The 19,924-nt window shown below is 46.1% G+C and overlaps 2 protein-coding genes across 2 annotated transcripts in view; both read left to right on the top strand.

Moving 5' to 3' along the window:
• Positions 1–420, top strand: part of T265_03686 (hypothetical protein) — a gene marked incomplete at both ends in the record, with an annotated part of 11,471 nt that extends 11,051 nt beyond the window's left edge. Inside the window, one exon of the mRNA XM_009168228.1 lies at positions 95–420. Coding sequence (XP_009166492.1) covers positions 95–420 — 326 coding nt within the window. The remainder of the gene's footprint in view (positions 1–94) is intronic.
• Positions 421–5,355: 4,935 nt separating this feature from the next.
• The window catches only part of T265_03684 (hypothetical protein), a gene marked incomplete at both ends in the record, with an annotated part of 39,313 nt that continues 24,744 nt past the window's right edge, over positions 5,356–19,924 (top strand). Inside the window, 4 exons of the mRNA XM_009168226.1 lie at positions 5,356–5,616; positions 9,875–10,045; positions 13,525–13,958; positions 16,996–17,104. Of these exons, the coding sequence (XP_009166490.1) occupies positions 5,401–5,616; positions 9,875–10,045; positions 13,525–13,958; positions 16,996–17,104 (930 nt within the window). The remainder of the gene's footprint in view (positions 5,617–9,874; positions 10,046–13,524; positions 13,959–16,995; positions 17,105–19,924) is intronic.

Below are 19,924 nucleotides of genomic sequence, written 5' to 3'. Positions count from 1 at the left end.
GAGTTGACATCTGGGACGTTCCGAACAAGACTGTCTTGCTGGTCGCTAGAATGCGCTGGTGCAGATCGCTTCGATTTCTGTTTCTTCCTTAAAGGTGATGTCGTCACAAAACCCGAATACGAATCGCGTCACGCGGAGTGGTTTCACCAAAAAGAAAAGCAAGCAAATTTTCGGACTTCTAGTCACCATTCCCTCCCAACTGCCCTGCGTAGGATCATGGCGTGGGCTGTCAGTATTCGGAAGGCCTATACAAAGACCAAGCGCAGTTCCGAGGATAGCCCACTGGGGGCGCGAAAAACCGACACAGCAATTCTAGAGGGGCAGCAAAACAGGTTTCCCCTTGGCAACAGTTCAGCCGACCCCAAACTTATGGTCCATTCGATGGTAGTTATGGTTCCTTGGACTCTTGAAAGCAGGTAGACGCAGCCTGCCGCAACGTTAGTGGAGTACTCTACTAAACCGACGAAGACCCTCGACTACCAACGACAGTGCTGCTCTGGGAGAGACAAAACTCGCGTAGACGCAGCATCAAACGTATGTGAAATTATCATCGCAAAGAGACTACTTTACCGTGGTGCTACGGTTTGTGGATTTCGGCGACTGTTGTGACTTGTTGAACGGCCGCGAAACTCTGTACTCCGCTCACTATGGCATATCAAAAGGCACGGTAGATTTGGACGGCCATTTCTGGAGACAAAGGAAGATTACTACAACTATATTTATAGGGTAATCTCAGGATGTTCCACAAGGTGGTGCTGGAAATCTTTGCGAGACGGCCAGAAGCGTCGAGCTAAAGATGCTTGATCCGGATTGGCTGGCATTCTGACCAATCAGGGCGTGGCTACGTTCGGTCCGTAGCCGCACGTGATCCATCCATCCAAATAAAGTGGACTTCACTTATGATGAACAGTTGGTCCATTACTGCGACCCAGCGAGCTACACTGGGACGTGTTCGTGCGACACTCACAGAGTCTCCCATACAGGAGGTCTGGTGAATAAAGTCCCCTGATCCTCGAGAATGGGATCGTGTGTGGCTATTTTTCCGTAAAAATTGTCAGATAATGCGACTTTGTAGTCAGACTTTTGGGTCTTTGGCCTCGATTGAGGGGCCTAGCCGTCGTCTTGTCTAGGTCTGGGTGCCCTGGCAGTATCCCAGACCACGCACATCCATGAACTGCGCATACACAAATAAACTCGTGCCACATCAGCTGAGTTGCTCCACTCGACGCATACAGCATGGTGGGAAAGCGAAGACAGGCTACTGCCGACGCCACCCTTCTTCCTCTTGCTGGTTCGATTTTAGGTGCAGTGCGCTGCGAAAACGACCTTCGGGATGCCATCAGAGGGAATAATCATTCGTTGGGCCATCCAGTGCACAAGCGACATAACAAGGACTCACAGAGCACCTTTCCAGTCCAAGAGCGTCAAAAAGTCCAATAAACCCAACGCAAAAAGCTGTTCACTGTAAGTCCTTGGACAACAACAAATGTAGTTACGCAAAAGGTGGTGTTTCAGGAGAAATAAGTTGCAGTCATCCAACTTTTCAACCGGGAGGGAGAAAATACTTCTTACTAAAGCGAAAGACTCTCACGGGGACATGGTATCTCTGCCGACGAAGAGCAGTTCTCGGACACATGAATGCAGGAAGTACACCAGCATAGCCTTGGTCTCAAACATGGCATACATTTATCAAATGTGCTAGCCACTCTAGTAGAGTACCTGTGAATCAACGGTGAACAGCGGTAATGTTCCTTGTGTCCCGACTACCCATGAGCACCGCGACTTATGTTTGTTTATTAAAACGCCTTTTTGTTTCCTTGTTGGTCGTTTCCCCCTGTTTTCTTTCTACTTAAGCTTTGCTTATTCTTCAGCAAATGATATTAATATTTTGTTGTCCGCCCGACATTGCTTGCAAGTCCACCTCGGTTGTATCTATTCTCGAGCGTCCACTCCAATGAAAAGGTGGACTGATCGGTAAACGGATCCGTGCACCGCACATGAGATAGACTTTAGCGAGATATGGTATAAACGGACGAAACCTCGCAATCTGGCTCCCCTGCGAAAACGAAACTCATTGGGGCGCCACCAAAAGAATTAATTATTGGTGCTGCCACCCAGTGTTCGGGGCCTCACAGAGACACCTTTGTGATCAAACCGCGCCAAAACACCGAAGAAACCAAACACACGAACGTATGCCTCAAACCTTTGATTAACTACAAATCAGGTCGTCCAAAAGATGGTATTGGAAGAGCTGCGGGTCTCGGTGGTCGAAATTTTCGCCCACATGCAGGAGAGCTCCTTCTCCCAATGGTAAAAATCCCGAGCATACCGGTTTCCTAGGGGCAAAGACCCTGTAAACGGAGAACGTCCCATGAAACCTCCGAGATAAGAAGCGAAAAAGCATGCCTCACATGCCTCTTCGGAGCCTTGGACCCAAACTCGACGCGCAACGATTGGGTTCGCTAGCCTCCCTGGTCACAAAACTCCCGGTTTCCAACCCCTGGAGCCAGCAGAGACAGTGTTGAAATGATTTTCCACAAACTGCCTCAGTCTCCGGAACAATTTTGGTGATATTTAACAGTCAGTTTACCTTGAACAGCCGTCCCTTGTCGCCCTCATAGAGTCCTGGCCCACACCAGATATCCCTGACGCGATCTCGATAGACGGCCACTGGTTTTGGAGCTGATTCAAAACGAGAGGGGGCCTGTGATTTTGATTTTTACTTACATGCGGCCATGTCAATCCCGATCGCCCTCTCTGTTACGACTTCCGCACCTTGCTGCAGTGCACTGTGGATCCGAATCCCGCAGTGCGGGTTCGATTCTCTCCTCCGTGTGGTCTACTGTTGTCCCTCAAATTCTCTATAAGATGAACAATTCCTCATACGAAAACTCGAGCAACTTTTCCCTAGCCTTCAACTCAGTCATCTCTGCTAGTAAGTGATATCGAGACTCCAAAGGCCTCCTGGATCGAGCTTCAGCGCGTCTGATCAAGTTGACTGTTCACAGCGGCGTTGATTTAAGTCGTTTGACAGAGGGCTTGGACTCAACACGTTGCAGCACCCACCAGATACCGTGCAGACCAACTACCATCCCTACTGGACCTCTCATCTCCAAAGATATATACTTCGTTGGTTAGGTAAGAATTAACGCCCCAATGGGAAAAATTAAAATAATATGTCTGTGGTAGCTTGAATATATTCTACGCTGCCCATGGCCTACACCGACGAGCGTAGTATTTTCTGCCTCCGTCAGAAGAAAGGCTCCACCGCACCAAAGCCCATTTCGTTAACCAAACAAAGAAGACACCTACCTGCTGCTCCCAGGAGTGGACACGAAAGTCTTCCTCGCCATGCACCACTTGTTAACTTGAAGCTGCTAGCAGTGTTTCGCAGCTCGGTGACTATTTCTCTGACACTTACTTTCTCTCCTGGTACTTTCTAACTCATGCTATAAATACCAGCTCATACAGTCATCTCGGGGTTTCACTCCCGTTAGCCCATATGCAACTGATTTTCCTAACCACACCACCACTCTGCGTGCTTATATGGGCCTTCACTACATCCATCTTACTTTAATATCACACGTTAGCAAACGCAACCCTTGGTCGCTAGTCTATTAATTACAAACCCATCTATATCATATTCCATATGCTCACTTGTTGTTATCACCCTAATCGCGGTAGACGTCAAGTTTTTCTTTCTATGTATATTGGTGCACATTATCCCATTTGATGTCCCCTCAAAATCACCATGCTTTACTAATGTCATCCCATCCCCTTATGTTCTCAAGCTTTGAACTTTGACAATAACTGGTTTGGACGGCCTGGTTGGCTGTTATCCATTCCACCCGGCCAAAGATCTTTGACCACAGGACTTTACTAATGTCATCCCATCCCCTTATGTTCTCAAGCTTTGAACTTTGACAATAACTGGTTTGGACGGCCTGGTTGGCTGTTATCCATTCCACCCGGCCAATGATCTTTGACCACAGGATCCCTAAACGGACCCATGAACCCTGCAGGGATCCCGCTGTTCAACGAACCGCGCAGCCAAGCCCGGTCACCTAAAATGTGACGCTTATCGGCTTTGCTAATCACTGAACATCGCCATCCCCACTTACGCTGTGCGTTCCCTGGCATGATGTTCGAGTTCCTCATTTTTCACCGTAACACTTTTCCTGTCACGTGTCAGGCAGGAAGCCATTTGTTTTTCCCTCTCCCGCTTTACGTTTTTGTCAGCCACCTTGAAACACTAACGACCCGATGTTACTTGATAGACGCGCAGTATCTGCACAGTGGACGCGAAATTTCGAGTTGTGACGTGTCCCTGAAGAATCAAAGCATTTGGCCATTTGGGTTCCGTGTACCAACCGGAACTTTTGTGTCTCATTTAAACAGTCCCGGCTCGCAGCGAGGCTTGGGAACTATTCCAATAGACTTTCTCGCCAGAGGTAGGATTGCTCCAGTGGGCAACGAAATGCGGTGAGCTGTAAAAATATGAATTGCAGAATAAAATGATTTTTGGTTTGAGCACATATGCAACAAAATGCAGCAATTTGGCGCCAAAAGTTGCAGTCCACTTGTAAAAGTTTTGCAGATGGAAACACTGTGCCATCAGTGGGTCCCGACCAGAAAAGAGTCAAAAAAGTGTCACATGTTTGAGGCGCATAGAACAAGGAAAGATGGACTGTCAGTGCAAACGAGAAAATAGCATGAAACAATTCAGCGATTTCACTCCAGGAGATCTTTGCTTCTCTGCGTCAAGTGTTTGCAATTGTATGCCTATAAAATAAGCAAACTTGACATCACGAAACGTATCCACATACCTGCCTTTCTTTACACTACTTTTTCTGGCTGCCCACATCACTCCTCCTAATGAAAGCTTGACAGTAATTGGACATTTGTGTTTTCGGAAACCTCGATTCAAACTTAACTGTAGTTTTGGATATGTATACATATTTAAGACTTTTCGCACTCGGGATATTAAGCTGCTTTCATCTTAGTTAATCATATGATTATGTATATATGACTCAGCAAAACAGTCATCCCATGAAGAAGCGTGATAACTGGGAAAGCCGGAAAGAAGTCGCTCGGATAAGATCCGCGAACCTGCAGGTTTGTTCCCAAGGTTATCTCACTCGGCCACCGTGCTACGAGCGGCCATTGGTGCAAGCCTCAGCTAAGCAGCTAGGCCTCGTATGTAGTAGTCGTATGTTTTGGTATGGATCGCGTGACTAAGACCAGCCAATCATCTTCTTCAGTTTGGCTTGTGGATGAATCGGCTACCGCATAGAGATTCTGGACATTCGCCTGCCCCGCAATCCGATGCTGACTTTCCCCCGCCTCAAGCGTGTTTTCGGTTTATGCTCTGTAACTCATGCAGACTTGTCATAAGAAATCATGGAACACAAATTACTACAGGAGCTTCGTTGTATGTTGCAACGCAAGCCATCCAGTACCGCTCCTCCTTCGGCCGTCGATGAGTTTCACTTGAGACTCCAGGAGATTTTCGGTGAGATAATAACAAGGTATCCTGGGTATGCGGTCGGTCAGAAACTGGAACTGGAGATGTGGAATACTCTATACAAGAACCAGATTGACGCGTTACAACACGCTGTAAGATATTTTATGTTCCTTCTTTCTTTGATTTATTGGTTAATCTTTCGATACACGAGTACAAGAATATTGCCCAGATAACATTGGTTGGAGGGATCATTAGTTGTCAATTGTCACGCTTCCCATAAAAGAGTAATATGAGGATCTGAGTGTAGTACAGCTCATTTTCTCGTGATGAAGTGAAAACAGCTCTATGGCCACTGAAACAGGCATATAGATTAGCCTCAAACGGCTCTTTAGGGCTGGTGGTGACGTGCGGGGTAGACGTGTCATCATACGAAGGTGCACGTCCTCGCGTTGAACAGCTTTTATGTCCCAACCTGTTGTCGTTGGAAGGCGAAGAATGATACAGTGGATAAAAATTAAATCTCCGCACAAACGTTTGGTATCCAATACGTAGAGATCAGGCAATTTCAGGCGCCTTCCGTAGTCCGTGAGCCGAAAACCTGCAGTCACCTTCGTGACTGTGCGCTGGACACGTTAAACACAATTAATGTTACTCCCTTATCTTTCACTTTTTTGCGTCTCACCTCCCATTAGTAACTTCCTTGAATGCCAGTCTGTTAGAATTTACGATCCCGTTATTCTCGCAGTGGTTTTGGGCGCAATACTTGCTCCTCAGTGGGCGCCGATAGCTCCAGGCATCCCAAATTCCATATTCAAGCTTTGAATCCCGGTTCATCTGATCCCCTTAACGTTCTCACTCCGAATCAACCAGGATAACAAGCCGCCCTTACGCACATGGGATTTGTTTGACATAAGTGTGTGAAGTATCAGAGACGAGAATTCGGGATGAAAGTACACTGGTTAGTTTAACTGTCCCATCACTTTCAACTCACTTCCGGCTGCGCGTTCAAGCATTCCAGAGGCAGCTGCGGCGGGATGTGGTGGGTCCGTATGGTCCCTATTCCTTCGGTGTAAGGTTGCTTGCCTGGATTCCCGTTAATAGTCGTGATTTGTCTGGCAATGTTTCTGAAGAAGCCTCACAAGAAGAAGTTAAGCATTCCAGAGGCAGCTGCGGCGGGATGTAGTGGGTCGGTATGGTCCCTATTCCTTCGGTGTAAGATTGCTTGCCTGGATTCCCGTAAATAGTCGTGGTTTGTCTGGCAATGTTTGTGAAGAAGCCTCACAAGGAGAAGTTGACTGATGCCTGTTTGCCGTGTCTGCTTATGCACCAACTGACTGTAGCCCTGACACTATCATGCACAATTTTTTGGCATATTGAGTTTCCCATTACGCTGGGCTGAAAACGCAGATATAAGTGTGATTGCCGGAAATCTGAATGCACAAGTGGGCAGATTTAGTGTGTATGGGACTCAATTTAAAAGTTTGACTTGGATTGGACTCCATACCTATGGACAGTAGTGGGCGATTGTTTCAGCTGTGTGCTGACTGCAGACTGCTTTGTACAGCACCAATTTATGAAAAGACCCAAATGGCTTATATTAATGTTAGTTGTCACTGGCGCTTATTTATGGCTGATTGTTGCACCGTAGATTCTGACTGTGTTCTTATGGAGTGGCTTCTCCGTTTTTCAGGACCGCATAACGGACGGGCAACTCGCTTACCAGCTGAAAGATTGTCAATTTCCGTGGTTAGGCGAATCTATCAGGTTTGGTTTCTGGACTCCCCTCTAACTGCTTCACTATCAGATGTGAATTTGGTTGAGACGAGATGGCCACACCCTTGCACACTGGTGGTAGTTATGTTTGTGGTAAGGCACTACCAGGTGCGTTCATGCACTGGATATCAAACAGAACAGTGGGACTGTCTAACCATCGGAGGAAAGTTCCTCTTGGTTCCGAACATAATTTAGCCCGGCAAATTACCAGACGTCAGGTCAAACTTATAATGTGCGCCGACCGTGAGTCCTGGTGGGCACGTAAGACTAATGGAATAGAAGAGGCCCGGAAAGTTGGGAATACCGGAAGATTGCATCACTTGCTCTGTGCGACCGGACCCTGGAAAACCTGTGGTCGAAACCATCATGGACCAAAATGGTATGACCATCATAAATAAAGAAAGACACCTCAACCGCTCGGCCATGCACTTTGAACAGCCATAATCATAGCCACCTGTTGTCACTCAGTTGGATCCTGAAAGTGCAGAAGAACGCTGCCCGTTGGACCTGGAACCACATACTTCGTCGGAGGTTTATGACTGCATATGTCCTCTTAAATGCCATAGAGCTCTTTGTCCAGGTGACCCATCCGCATTCCTCAAAGATGAAGGTGAAGTCCCCGTTCAGCGCTTTCTATTTGCTCCCATCTGAAGAAAGTGGACTGTCTCAGACGACTAGGAGGAGTCATTGATAATGCCCGTTTTCAAGAAAGGGTCTGTTGTAAGTGCGGCAGTCACAGAGGAGGGGTAATCTTCATCCTAGTCATTACGGGGCTCTTGGCATCACTTGTCCTTTGTCACCTTATGCTGGCTCGTGAAACATTGACTCGAGAGCAGCAAGCGGTCTTAGGTTTTGTAAGGGTGCCTTGACTAATTATTCACACTTCATGAGCTGATAGAATAACGTCATACGCATAAACGACCAACGATTTCGGTAGCTCGGGTGAGCTTAGTTGAGCTACCAATATTTCGACACATTACCGACCAACAATCCTAGTATTCCTGGATTTCCAAAATGCATTCGACTCAGTTGGGCGGTCTCTTCTCCGTAACGCGCTCGGTCAACAAGGAATGTCCCAGAAGTTTTCAATATGTTGATGTGGCTCGTGGTTAAGGCGCGAACTTATTGACGGGGAGACTTGTGATTGTACCCCAATCACAGCATCTTGTTTTTCCCTGCCTAGGCTTTGGTAACCCGGCGATATCTCAGCCCTCGTGTTTCCTTCGGATGGCGTGGTAGCCAAGCACCGAAAAATGGTGCAATGGCATATGTTAGTATGACATGTTGGTATTCTCAGACTTGTAAGCGTGTGAGAGTATAGTGGAAGCTCTCCAAAAGTTTCCGTGCACGAGGATTTTCATTCTATGTATTCCTTTTTAGTTTCGTATGAGGCAGGATAATGAGACGAACGCTGACGGATCTCCGAAACTCTATTGTTCGTATGGCTGCAGACGAAAACCTCGTTGAGCTGGAATATGTAGACGACATAGTTCTTGTCTTCAAAAAGTAGAAGACACAGGTGTTTTGGATTAACTTCGGCTTCGGCCTATTGGGGTTCTATCTGGCAGTTACCTGTGCAAAGGCATTTTGACACTGCGAAGGTTGCATACCATACTGTTTGGTCGGTCCTTGGTCTCACTCAGAGTGTCTTCTGGTCAAAACATGGCAATGCGAGCCCAGGCTCCATACGCTACTGCTTGTGGATGAGTGCGCCCCAAGAAGCCGAAGCCTGACTGTTAATCCCAATGCTGGTGTTTTCCTCAGGGTTATACGATATTTCAGAAGAAATCCATTTTCAGGCTAAAATTATTGGTTATCAGACATTCAAGGTAGTTAGGGAACAGCGATGTAGAATCTAGTCACCTGCCTTCAAGATCTCATTGAAGTGGTTTGCCGTACTTGCGGTTTATTTAGGAGAACAAATCACAGATTCAGGTTGTAGTGGTCTTCGAAATCACTGAATGTTCTGTCGTAATGGTCGTAAGCCGTGCTATTCTGTTATAGTATAATTTTCCATGTGATGAATTAATTAGTACTATTCTCTCTTATTTATCTAAACTACATTTAATCTTGCTTTGCCTTATTCCGGAAGTTCCACTTTCAACTTTGGACTTCTGGCTGACACCAGTGTTTTTCCCTCCTGACGATCTCTCCCCTTGGATCTACTGGCTTTTATGTTTGTCACTGTTGAGAGGGAGAACCATATTGGCGTGAATGTACTTGCTACTCTAGTTAGGTGTCACTCATGTAAGGGCGCAGGTGTAATCTTCGCCATCGTGGTACGAAGTAGGCGGGATGTCAAAAATGCGATACGTCGAGCTGCAGTTGACAAATTTTACTACCTATTTTCCAGCTACCTGAACTGAAAGTTTATTACTCGACCCAGAATCTGGGATTTGCAGTCGTATCTCCTCGGACACCGTCCTGCTGTTGAGAACCGGTTGGCGCATGTGATTGAACATGTTTTTTTCTGCTCTCAGTTTCCAATGACTATTCGAACTGACTGTTCGTTTTGTGTTTCTAGCTGTGGTTTGCTCCGTTTCCACTTACCCTTAGGTAATTTCCGCAATCTACCAGACGTGTTTTGCGTTCGCTACTGTTACTGCTAAACTTTTCTGCCAATATTGTCGCCTATAGTTGGGCCGGCGATCAACTGGAAATCCTGGGACGAACGCTCAAGGACAACCTCGTTCATCGATGGAATTGAAACTGCGCTTCGTCCTGTTACTCGATCGAGCATCTGGTGTCTACCTCACATTGGTTCAACGTCTTTTACACTCCCTTCCTGGTCTCTCCTGGCCAAAATCGGTAAGTACGGGCTCATACTAGGTTGTATCCCACCTCTATTGTCTGTTTTGTTGTACGTATATTGGAATGTGAACTCTTTTTTGGTTCTGGAAGCCAACCTTGCATGTGACACATACCTCTTGTTTCTCATTTTGATGTTTATGATGATCATTAGGGATGTCAGCGATAGACCTCACGAAGTCCATTAGAGATCGAAAACTACTAGCTTTGTCGGGGAGCGTAATGCTTTGTTTGAGATATCAGTGTCTCACTTGCTTTATGGGACTTTATCGCGGAAACGGATTCGGCCTCAAATACATTCCAGCTCACTTCCAATCCCTGGTAATCCAACCGTATTTCCGATCGTTGGGAACCTGGTTTTGAAAGTCATTCAGTATGGCAACACTATTCTGAACAAGATAGTCGGTCAGCACAGTTTGGATTGTTTTGAGTCTGCTTTGTGTCGAAACTCGTGTAGTCGGTTTATCTTGAAGGTTGTGTACAGTCCGAATGTTGTGGGCTAGATGAGATCAGTGCACGAATCTCTAAAGTTCGCGTTGCGTTTGCTAATTTGAGACACGTCTCGTGACGACACGGCATATTTCTGAACCCTAAGGGTATCGGGTTACAGTACGGTTTTTTGTATGGCTGTGGAACTTAGCATCTTCGAGCAGCGAAACTGATACATCTTCAGCTAATTATGAAAGTCATTACCAGCAAACTCAACTGCGCTGGCTATTTCCCTCTTCCTGGATAGAGACCCCGAGACGGGACACATAAGCGGTTAGGGATATCCTCGGACATTGCCCAGTCGCTTCCTCAATGCCATTCATGCATCCAAGCTGTTGCTTGCTGTTGCTTCCTCCTGGTCCAAATGAAAGATCAACTGACACTTCCACACTTTTGCATCAATTATATCAGCTACCGCCTCCAATGCATACCTATGCACCCCACCTCCACAATCCATAGACGAACAAAATTATGGCAGCGGCGATCACTGTACGACAAGTACGTGGTTCATAAAGCTGGTCATGTGAATCGTTGTCCCCGAAGCATAGCTCATGTAAGCGACTGCCAGCGGTTTCTCAACGGGACAGAAAGCGAATGTTCGGGTGTACAATAGAGACATCAGTGGAAGAACATACCAGTACCAAAAGCTGCGGTGGTTTGGTAATGTATTGGGCCGAAGATGGGATCATAAAAAGGTTGAGAATATCACCACTGCTCTACTGCTTTACGAGTGGATTGTCACCCTTGTATAACATGTAGTTCCCTTCGAATGGTGGCTGTTCACAGGGCTAAGTTGAATGGATACTTTCAAGGTATCGTAACCATAGTTGAGTCCGCATTCTTTTACGTCCAAACTGATGGTATTCGGGATTTTTATTTCATGTCTAGGATTACGGACGTCTTATTCGCGCACACGTACTTGCATATATATATATATATATATGTTTCTTGCGCTTGAAGTTTTCTGTTTTGTCGTCTGCAGTGCATTCTCAAGCCGACAAAACCCTGATTTTCGGTCACTCTTGAAGTATTTTCCAGATAACCGGATTGCTATTTCATAACATGGTTTCGTCAGCTACTAGTTTGTACCCTATCACTCTGCTCGCAAATGGTACCAAAGTAGTTCCGAAAAAAGGACATGAGGCCGCAGTCTACTCCAAATAGCGTAGTGGTTAGCGCGCAAATTTTCTGCCCGGAAGGTCCGTGGTTCGAATCTGACTTCTGCATTGTGATTTCTGTCTAGACTTGGGCGACCAGGCAGTATTCCAGCTAGACAGGGGAAGTCGAGTGGCGGAGGTCGGATTCGAACCGCGGACCTTCAGGTTAGTAATCCGCGCTCTAACCACTTCGGCCATCTCGCCCCTCTTGATGATGATGATGATGATTATATATAATGTATATATAAAAAACAGGGCAGGAGAACTGGAATTTCTTTCTTAGCCACAAGTGTGTCTGTCCAAGTGTAGTGTGCTACGTACACTCGACCAATGCTATTGCGCGTTAAATGTATAGCTACGCACAGTTTTTTTTGTATGTTGAACCTTACTATAACCAAGAAGTGTCTGTATTCAAGACAGCACTTTGTCCCGATTGTATGCACTGACTAGGAGAGTTAATCCATGGTTTTTCAAGAAAGGGACCGCAATGGTGTCATTGTCAACCGTTGGAGGGCGTACTTTGATATCACACGACCCCCTGTAAACAGATGGATTATGACAATATGATGTCAAAAAAGGAGGCGCAGTTTGCAACGGTTAAACATGTCAGCAATTCTCGTTTTTTTTCTCTAGAACCGCTTGGACAACAGTTGATCTACCAAAACTCTAGGGGATCGCAGAACACTCAGTTCCTTTTCATGAACCTGGGCATCGACATCAGAAGAAAAGATGTTGCTATTCCGCACATTCTTTTCATCAGTCTACATGGTCAATGAATTATGGTTAGACAGTAGACTGATTACTGGAATTGCGGGATTCAAGCGTGGATGTGAGGATATACAGCTTGCTCTGAAGACCTGAGTTGGACTTAACTTTGTTCTCGTGGTCAAGGCTGGCTTGTTGATGGTACCTCTCCTGACAGCAGCGTGAACGCCCTACTACCAACCGCCTGGCCTAACATGCCACACGTTGCGAGTCGTCTCAACTCCCATATCGTCTATTGTTGTGCCTCTAGCGTACACATGTTTCACAGTCACACACTTCTATTGACCGTTCCATTAAAAGAGTTCAAGAAGTTCCTTAATACATCTTTATTTCTCATGTAGTATGTGTGTAGGGTATCGTGACGGAGACCGAATCCAATTTCTATGATTCAAACTCGAGCCTCCCAACTGGCAGTATACGTTCTTACCCGCTCAATTACCTGGTCGTTCGACGGGTTATCTAGTATTCCTCAAGTTCAGCAAGTGTTTTCTTAATGGCAGACGTCACCTGAAAACGTTTTGATGACAAACTTGTGTCTTCTTCAAAGCCGTGTGTTTTGTTTTCACATTCAGCTTTCTTTGGATGTTTGTCCAAGGAGATTACTTTGCTGTGTCGTTGCACCACCTGAGAATTCCAGCTTTTTCCACTAGGACGTCCGTCCGTATGCTTCTTGTGATGTACCACCGAGCAGTTTGGAAATTTTTCAACCAGCTCTGAAAATTCTCACAGCTAAACCTTTAGAATCAATCTTCACTTAGTAGTCAATCCGTTCTGTTCAAATCGCACTCCTTCGCCTAGAACTGTCCTGCCTTTCTCTGCACACATATCATGAAGCTGGATTCTAAATTCAGTCATTTTTCAAATGTGTCTGTATGTGGTCTTAGAATGCAACTTCTGAGTTTGCTTTGCTTCACTTCCCTTGCGAATTGGCCTCATGGTTTCTATGCATAAGTATTTTAAGCACGTGTCAGGAAGAAAAAGTAGTTTTCTTTGATTTCGCATACCACACCACCAGTAGAATTGTTTTTACCTCATTGTCACCGTCTGTCCTGCTGTTTGTTTTCCAAGATCCTAAGTGCCACCACGTCACTTGCAGCGCCCGCAGGCCTATTCAGCTACGGTCAACTTGGACGAACTTGCGGTAGGTTCGACTTGGATTTGGCCACTTTCAGCGCGCTGCATCGCATCTCAGCCACAGTGTACAGTAATTCACGTTGGTTGGAAAGGCGCACCGAAGTGGATTCTGCCACCCCGTCCAATCCCGCACCGCGTATCCTATCTCGTGGAGATCGTTTACCAGCCGTTCAGTCTCATCCACAACAGGGCACGACCGATGCTGTTGAAGAATCTCCGCCTTCATTCAGTGTGGATGGTTTCCCGCCTCGACCATCCGAAGAGTCACAGCCTACTGAGCTGGACTCACCTGTTTCCACTATAGATCATTCGATTGCAGTGAATTATCTCGTGCAACACTGTCTTGTTCACTTGGGTGATATTGCCAGGTAATTTTTTTGGATGTAAAATTGTTGTGTCTTGCTGAACGGAAGTGCAACTCTGTATCGGTCCCTTGGCTTCCTGCTCCGCCCACTATGGTAAATCAAAAGCACCGTAGCTCTACACGGTCCTTTATGGAGGCAAAGGAAAATTATTACAACTATATTTATAGGGTAATCACAGAGTGTTCCACCGTGAGGGGGCGAGAAGCGTCGAGTCAAAAGTGCTTGACTCAGATTGGCTGGCATTCTGACCAATCAGGGTATGCCTTCGTTTGGCCCGTGTCCTGCACGTGACATCTGTCCAAATGATGTGGTATTCGGTTATTAGGGACGGCTGGTCTCCCTACAAAAACGTCCCGTTCGTTTGATACATCGCGTTCAATTTTTGGGAGATTGACCTAAATTATCATTTCAATTGTATACGTTTTTTTGCACTTTAAATAAGCTTGGGCCCCTTACTTTTGGTCCTCAGATTTTTGTGCTGTTCACTGTCCACCCATCTTGCACAAACCCCATCCGACGCATTGTGAACACTTCGGAGTACTGGCTCAGTCGACTCAGTCGGTCAAATTGCAGTTGCACTCACCGCTCTTGTCTTTGTGTAGTTTATAACCCTCAACCACAATGCTTCCGGTTGGCACAGCTGTTTTGATTCATTAACAATAGAAAATGAACGGATGGGTACAGGACTTCCAGCGTGAAGCTCATACTCGTTTAGTATGGGTCGAATTGGTTAAAGGCTATTCGGGTCTAGACACTAAAACAATCTCACTTCGAATTGGGGACTCTGGATAACCATGCATTGAGGCTGATTTCGGAGAGCTGCTATCTATGACTGTGTTGTTTTTTTCAAGCTTGCAAACCATCTGTGTTCCACCCTGAGATCTTCATCCCCGAAGCGCACACCAAGTGCCAGCGCGACTCAGTTCCTTGGTTTAGACTTTAATGCTTCTCTGTCCGCTCGTGGGTGTTTTCCACGCAACACAACTTAATGAGACGGACATTGTAGCATAACGATCCTGTCACATGCAGTGTCCAAAGCTGTCTTTTATAATGGAAAACGCGTGACTTCTTTGTCTGACTAACACTGACTGCCGATTCGATATTTGCATCGGATTCTGGTAACTTCTTCGGATACATTGATCGGAGCAAGATCGCCCAATTGGTTAGAGCGATAATATACTGACCGGAAGGTCCTTGGTTCGAACCCGACCTCTACCCCCTCGACTTCCCTGTCTAGGCTTGGGCAGGCTGGCAGTATCCCAACCCTCGTGCCTCCCTCGTGTGGCATGGTAGTTAGGTACTGAAAGGTGCCACAGCTGAACGATTTTTTTGTCCGCTCGTGGGACTTTTCCACGCGATACAACCTAATGAGAGGGGCATTGTAGCATAACGATCCTGTCACATGGCCAAAACACTCGTTTCATAGGGAAATTGCGTGACTTCTTTGTCTGATGAACACTGACTGCCGATTCGATATTTGCATCAGATTCTGGCAACATCTTTGAATACACTGATAGGAAAGACTGCGCAGTGACGGAGGGATGCTTTGGTGGTGGTATTCCCAGACGTTTGCAGGCTTGTGCCACAGGCATTGCTTTCTGTCACCAACGCTGTGGTGTTTCTAATATGACAAACGAATTTCTTTTCCGTCAACCGACCAGAAGCATATCAGTGGGATTATCCAAGGCACAATCGCTCCATAGGAACGATTGGTTGTGAAACGTCTGCAGTCAAAATGCCCAGCTCAGCGAACAAACTAGCGTCCGTCTACACTACCTGAGCCACCAACATTCTTCTCTATAACAAGTGTTCAAACACTCGGTCGCCGCGTTTGCTTGCAGTAGCCTTATGTTTGATCGCACTTAACTGGCAGCTGACGTGTTAAAACATTTAGGTTGGTTGAGCGTTTGCATAGAATCCAACTCAAGAATGGTCTGTAAACGGACACCTGAAATGCATCCGGAATCTAGCAGCGGAACTAATACGTCTTCACGTGTTCGACAATCGTTGTCTCAGAACCACAGCTCGTGTGGGTTGGTGTTGGCGAGTCCGTAACTAGGCAGTTAGAAAGCGCGTTTTCGGTTGTGAAACGGGTACTACCATTGAAGAATGTGTCCAGCACCAAAAGCTGCGTTGGTTGGGACATGTGTTACGTATGCCGAACTATCGTTTGCCGAAGAGAGTACTGTTTTCCATGCCCAATTCGGAGTGGCGTAAACAGAGAGGTGGCCAACCCTTGACTTGGCAGAGGAGTATGAAGGAGATCACGAAACGCTTGGGTGCTGTCGGTGCTACTCGCCTTCCAGGGTGGGGACCGCGTGATCCTCACTGTGCCTGGTTGGAGACACTACAAGATATGGCTGCCAACCGATGTCGGTGGCGTTCCTGTTGTCAGTTTCTATCCAGATTGCCTGAGTGAATGTCTGGAGGTGTAGGCACCTCGGAATGATTGCGTTAAGCTAGCACCAAATCCCTTCCCCGTCCACCTTTATTCTTTTCTTTATAATAAGGCTTTCAAATAAGTCATGGTTGTACGACAGTGAAGCATCGGTGTTGAACACTGATGTCATGCTGTCGGTGATGAATGATGATGATGATGATCCAGATGTCCAAACCGTAGGCAACTAAAACCCAATCATCCCATCAGTAAAATTGTGTTACAAGGAATAGGGCAGAAGGGCTACTTTGACAACACGTGATTTGATGAACCAAGATGAATTAGTTCTTTGTCACGTGCTTTCGAAAGATGTCAACCTCCTCTGTCATGATGCATGATGACGTTCGAAATCGGTAGGAGGAGCTATCTTCTGTTAGTTGGAGGATGGCTACGCTGTATTTGTCTTTTCAAGGGCACACCTTAGCCCGATTCTTCCAGAAAGCTTGCTAATCTCGCAAGAAACCGCATTACCTCGACGCCACAGCTGTTTTCCCGAGATATCCTAGCCGCGTTCATGGAATTACGACCGTTAATTTCGTGTTCATTGCTACACACTTAGTCAAGATTACTTATTTGTCGATTCTCATTTTCCCACCACTTCAGATACCGACAACAGTTGAATGTCGCCGCCGGTTATTATATTTGGGGATGGATTGTCCATCCTGACTCTGGTCACCCTTTCAATCAGTTGGCAATTCTCGAATCATCTAAGGTGAGTTGAAAGTATTCACTCCACCAATTTATTGTAATATCTGCTTCGCATCAGTAAGTGGTGTGGCAAAATTGCACTGACCCATCACTGTTTAAGACCTAGTTGATCAGATTTATCCTGATCACTAGAAGTGGTTAGAGCGCGAATTTTTTGACTGGAAGGCCCGTGGTTCGAACCTGACCTATGCCTCTCGACTTCCTCTGTCTAGACTTGGGCAATCTGGCAGTATCCCAGCCCTCGTGCTTTCTTTGGGTGGCATGACAACTGGGTGCCGAAACTGTTACAGTTGAACGATTTCATCACTACGAGAAGTAAAATTAGTCTCTTGTAGACCGTGATTTGACGTTGAACTTTAAGCATAATTCAGCGTGTGCCTACCCCATCCATAAGCCACCTTTTGTGGAAATCCGTGTTCCAGCTGGTTATTCATCCGTTATAAGCTGGAAAGCCTTCCTATCCATCCACAACAGAGACCAAGTCTACCGTGTTGCGTCAAGGCCCCAGCAACCAGCTCGTTTACTACTCACAATTTGCCAATAGTTTGTTTGTCATGTATCTTCGTCAGGCTCTTCCGTAGATGTGCTGTCCTACGTTTCCTTCGTTGCCTGCCCAGTTTTAGGTTATCTCAGCGCGTCTGCACAGTGTGTCCACGTGAAACGAGCAACGCCCGCCCGCCTTTGCATGACGATTGCTCATCTGGGATGGAGTCAATTCTCATTAGTTGGTGGAAACACTGCGCGGGATATTTCGATGAATACGCGCTTATCTTGGACACATGACATGTCATTAGTCCACGACGAAACCATTGAGCGAAGCGCTTATTAATGACAGTCGTCATATCTATCGATTGACAATATATTCAAGTCTGGATTTCGTTTGGAAGCTGAATACACTGAAGTATCCTCGTTCTAGGCTTATTTACGTTCACTTGCTCCTGGTATAACAACCGAACGTTCGGTTCAAATGATCCCTCAGAAACAGGCACTTGTAATGAAGAGTACCACGTATACAAAACTGTGCCTTCTGCTCCAAAATCAGGTTTATAAGAAGGCCAGAAATGCACTTTCATTTAAAAAGGTATTGTTTTGAAAAAAAAATCAAGTTTCGAGGAAAATTTAAGGAAATTAGATTCCTTCAAAAAGGAGAAGGTAGTTACCACTAACACCGAAGCACTATTCTTATTCCTACCGGATGAAATAACGCTGCTTCGCCTCTTAATCTATTGATTTATTGATTCACTAACTAATTTCACATGTCACCAATTTCGCTCCCATCTGCGGTGGTTGAGCACCACAGAGTGTTTCGCTGACTAGTTAATTAAATTCGCGTGCAGCTGTTTTCCTACCCATCACTCTCTACCTCCTGAAATGGCGGATCTTCACCATCATGGACATTATCTTTGCTGGCTTCATTCAACAGCTTGTCCATATACGTCAGGAAGATCAACTTATTGGTTGCTCTAAGTGTGCGACACCTCTCAAATGAGCAAGGAGTTTTTTTTTCTGTCTGCTGCAAGCTACCCTTTGGAGTCCTTTTTTAGATGGATCTATGAATGATTATCACTAGACACGACAATGGTTAATGAATTTTCACAGATGGATGTTATTTCAGTACTTTGCCTCATCGGTGCGTTACTCTATGGATAAAGGGAAATCCAGAAGGGAGGCCATTCTCCGGGTAGGTCTATGGCGAGGTTTCCATCAGCCGAATACCGGCAGTATGCGGTATCGCTTTAGAGGAATGACACCACAAGTGGACGTCAACTAGAGTCGAATACAAAGCAAAACTAATTGATTAATTTGGTAACTGTTTTTGCTCCTATTTGACTTGTCAAGAACGTTCCCCATCAAATGAACTCATGAAGGCCTTACAGGAGCTGAAGAGAATTCAGTGTATCATTACACTGAAGCTAGGCAAGGGATCCGGCGCTGTTATCGTAGACAGATAGCACTACGCATCCAAAAGGAGTTCAGTTTTACCGTCCAAATTTTTATCCGGTAAGCAACGGGACAAGGCGCGGCTGGTGTAGAAACAAATTACTCGTGGGCGAGATGGCCCAAGTGGTTAGAGCGCGAAGTTACTGACCGGAAGGTCCGTGGTTCGAATCCGACCTCCGCCACTCGACTTCCCCTGTCTAGGCTTGGGCAACCTGGCAGTATCCTAGCCCTCGTGCTTCCTTCGAGTGGCATGGCAGCTAGGCACCGGAAGGGTGCTACAGCTGAACGCTTTCTTCTTTCTATTATCTCTTCGAGTGAGTTCACTGCGCTTAAACCTCTCAGCGCACTTATACACCTAAGCTTTCTTGACTGTCAAACGCAATGTACCCTACGAATGGTTCACCCTGTCGTCAACTAGCTAACTGGCTGGTAGATATTCTCCTACCCTGGATACCTATTCTCACAAGAGACTGTTTGAAAAGCACTGAAGAACTTTTCACCTTCCTAGGATGCTTTGGTATCTCTCAGAAAATCATGTGTTCATTTGATTTGCGGTCACTCCTTACCAGCGTATCCCCTATAGAAACTCCGTTTTGTAGGCGATTGTCTGGAATGTCACCCAGGTCTCGTCGAGGTTTCGATCCCCATTCGTAAGGACTTCATTAGATGATGTCCTAGGAATGTCAGGTTTTACTTCCGAGGGACCATTTGTAAGTGAGTTCACTGTGTCGTAATGGGAGCCATTTGGGACCAACCCTAGCAGACAATTATGACATCCAGCAGAAGCCGATACAAAACAAGCACCTTTGTATGAGCGGTACGTAGATGATGTTTCGTTCATCACGAATAAGGAGAGACAGGCTCAAAACCTGCTGTTTGTTCC

Source organism: Opisthorchis viverrini (assembly GCF_000715545.1).
Source record: "Opisthorchis viverrini unplaced genomic scaffold opera_v5_53, whole genome shotgun sequence".
Taxonomy (NCBI): Eukaryota; Metazoa; Platyhelminthes; class Trematoda; order Opisthorchiida; family Opisthorchiidae; genus Opisthorchis; species Opisthorchis viverrini.
This window is presented reverse-complemented; position numbering and strand designations above follow the sequence as displayed.